The sequence below is a fragment of the Nematolebias whitei genome, chromosome 7 (assembly GCF_014905685.2).
Source record: "Nematolebias whitei isolate Nwh7 chromosome 7, NemWhi1, whole genome shotgun sequence".
NCBI classification, from domain to species: Eukaryota; Metazoa; Chordata; class Actinopteri; order Cyprinodontiformes; family Rivulidae; genus Nematolebias; species Nematolebias whitei.
This window is the reverse complement of record NC_056504.1, coordinates 50,822,668-50,826,236: the sequence shown is the minus strand read 5'-3', so window position 1 is coordinate 50,826,236 and position 3,569 is coordinate 50,822,668. Positions and strand designations below refer to the sequence as shown.

Below are 3,569 nucleotides of genomic sequence, written 5' to 3'. Positions count from 1 at the left end.
AAACAACACAATCACATAACAACACAGACACACAACTACACAACAACTCAAACACAGACTCACAACCACATAACAACACAAACACATAACAACACAAACACAGAGACACACAATAACACAAACACACAACAACACAAACACATAACAACACAACAACATAACAACACAACAACAACACAGACACACAACAACACAACAACACAAACACACCTCAGTTTTTACTTTTACCTGAAAATGTAAAACCAGAATCGATCGGCTCTTTGTGTTGTTGTGTGAGTTGTACCTGATCAGTGAAACGAGCAGAACTGGCGCTGAAAGGTTTGAATAATGAATGTTTGTAGTTTGAAGACGAGTGTTTTTCTGGGCTGGAACTGAACAGGATGAAACATTTTTTATTTTTTATTACAGAACACATCAAACTTGTTTTAAACATAAAGATTTGAGTATTTCTCGGAGTTTGTCCTGCTGCACCAGGGCTGCACTCATCGTTCAGCAGGATCAGAGTGTGGGGGGGGGGTCCTAGCCTTTTAACTCTTTATCCAAAATGAAGACATTAATAGGAAATGAGCACGTGAGCCTCTACATATGAGACGACAGCAGTCTCTCGCTACTTCACAGTTCGATTTCACATATTCACTATATCACGGTTTTTCAAAGTAAGAGTGGACATGACAGGCTGATTGACGGATGGGGGGGGGGGGCACATCACACAATTTCCCTGATTTTTTTTTCAGTATTGAGCTCTTGAAGTTCTCACAGCACTAATGAGCCACAACAACATAACAACACAACCACACAAATAAACAAATAAACAAAAGCACAACCGCCCAACCGAAGCTTGTTTCAGAAGAAATCTTAAACTTCAACGTGTGACTCGGCCTCGGACGCCTGAGTCTGACGTGGCGCTGACGTCAGGACGTACCTTTGACGGCGCTGACGTCAGGACGTACCTTTGACGATGAGGTCGGCGTAGTTGGACACTCCTGATCCTCCGTCTGACCGGATGACGCAGCGGTAGCGGCTGGTGCTGCGCTGCGACGTGTCGCCGACGCTGACCGTCGCTGAGAAACGACGGTGGTTCACCACCCGGGTCACCATCAGCGCCGTGTCTTTACCGTTCCACTGCTGCGAGGGGTGGGGGGGGGGGGGGGGAGAGAAAAGTCAGACGGGTTCTCCTAAATGCTGGAGTCTGATCTCAGTCACGCTGTGGGGATGATCAGGTGCATCTGTTTAAAAGTCCTCCAATTAAAAACTGATGTAAAATCATTTTAGTCCAGTTTTTTACGAACTGCTCTGAAGAGTTTTTAAATTTGCTGGATTTAGAATCAGGAAGTGAATGCAGGAAACAATTTGCTCGGAGCAACTCAGACATGAAATGTAAAAGGAGCACCGGTGCCTCTTTCTGCTTTGCATCTTCAGATCCAATCTTTATTTAAGCACCGTCTCATCGGAGCGTTCAGGAAAATAGACTTTTCCTAAGAGACCCTCAGCCGGGAGGGTTAACGCTCTTACTGCGCCCTGCAGTGTTCTCAGGGGTTTGGCGTCGCGCTGAAACAAAATAAAATGCAGACGCACGTGAATGTAAAGTGGAATGAACACGCTGGCCTGACTGAGACTGAGACGTCCACAGAAAAGACACGAGTTGTTCAAAGATGGAATCAGTGGAGCGAAGAAAAGCAAAGATTTGAATCAACCAGAGAGTTTTTTCATTCAACCTTTGTTTAGACAAGTTAATCACGTTGAGCCTCGAGGACTCAGTTAAAAGATGGAGTTCTTAACCAGTCCCTTTCTCATGAAGGGACGTGAATACATTTACATTTCAACCAACAGTTTTGCCAGATGTATGGATTCTGCATGTGCTGTCTTTTTATATATGACCAGTTTTAACATCTAACAAGCAGCAATAAAAAAACAAGTTGACAATGATGAATGAATTGAACTCATCTGAGCTGTGATAAGTTCTTATTTTGTTTCTGGGCACATTCAGACCAGGACTCTGGTGTGAATTGCTGGACTTGAGACCTGCTCAGGTGAGTCCTGCCTCTCTCTCACACAGAGACAGTTGGTGATGGTACCAACTCCTGCTGACCCTGAAAGGAAAAACTGGCTAAATAAAATAAATTGAGCTTCCAGTGCACGGTGGACAAGTTAGCCTTGGAGTTAAGGCTCCATCATCTGGGGGGAGCTCAGACTCATCAGAGTTCAGGCATCTGGATGAACCTCCCTCTGATGGCTTTTTGGATCTGTCCCACTGAGAGAAGAGCCGAGTACAGAACCAGAACTGAGTGGATAGATTATCTATCTTCTCTGGGTTGGGAACACCTTCAGTTCCCCCTCCTGAACCAGTTACTTCCATAAACATGATCTCAGATAAGAGAAAGAAGATGGATGGATGGATGGATGGATGGATGGATGGATGGATGGATGGATGGATGGATGGATGGATGGATGGATGGATGGACAGACAGAACAAAGTTATGAACCGTAGTAAAATGGATAAGTCTAATTGTAGTGTAATTTTATCTTAACAGTTTTTTAAGTGCAGGAAATATTTTCAGCTGAATTGGAATAAACTGGGTTGAGTTGGAACAACATGAAGATTATTTGTTTTTTTATTCTGATTAACACAAACTGAATAAAATCCCAGCTGGACCGATTAGAATCAGAATAAATCAAATGAGCTGGAGTTTGGCTGCATCACTTCCTGTATTGAAACGAGGCTGTTGTTGTTGTTGTTGTTGTTTACATCTCTGTGCAGAGCCCTGATGTTTGCTGTGACTGGGTGTCCATGCACACATTTGTTGAGGTGAGGGCACGAACCTGCAGCCACAGTTTGTCGTGCTGGGACCATTTTCCTCCAGCCGTGCACTGAAACGTGGCGTTCTGACCCACGTTTACCTCCACGTTCTGCAGCCGCAGGAAGTGAGGGGCTTTACCTGCAGCGCACAGGAAACACACGACAGGTCCGAGATTAAAGACGACAGCCGAGCATCTAGTTCTGTGTTGATGCAAACCAACAAACCCACCACACAACAAGACACCTCAGAGCTTTCCCAGTTTACGTTTCCACCATCGACGTTTGTTTTAAAAAGAAACTGGAAAGTTGCATGTTCCATAATAAATCGAATATTTAGCACAAGCAGCCCAGTTAATGTTATGTAATCTGAGCTAATCTAATAAAAAAAACATTTAAATTACACTTTAATCAAGTTCAGAACCAGGTCATAACGGTTCACTCATGTTTAATTGTTCTTTTATAAAATATCTTTTTAAAATTAATTATATCTGAAACTAATCAAGCTTTAAATCAAACGTTGTGTTTTATGACACTGCAGCCGCTGAACGTCACAGTTCATCAGGACCCGTTAGACAGACAGACAGGCTGACAGACAGACAGGCTGACAGACAGACAGGCTGACCGACAGACAGGCTGACAGGTTCTACATGCCCGTTATAAAAGAATTCATCTGAACGACCCGCTTCAGTCAGAACCTGATGATGTCGCTTGGTGCGGGGCTGACAGACAGACAGACAGACAGGCTGACAGACAGGCTGACAGACAGACAGGC

General features: G+C 44.1%; 1 protein-coding gene across 1 annotated transcript in view; it reads right to left on the bottom strand.

The window, feature by feature from the left end:
• The window catches only part of ptprt (protein tyrosine phosphatase receptor type T), a 340,867-nt gene that overhangs the window by 241,943 nt on the left and 95,355 nt on the right, over nt 1–3,569 (bottom strand). The window contains exons 6-7 of the mRNA XM_037679934.1: nt 2,821–2,936; nt 951–1,125 (exon numbers count right to left, since the gene is read on the bottom strand). Coding sequence (XP_037535862.1) covers nt 951–1,125; nt 2,821–2,936 — 291 coding nt within the window. The remainder of the gene's footprint in view (nt 1–950; nt 1,126–2,820; nt 2,937–3,569) is intronic.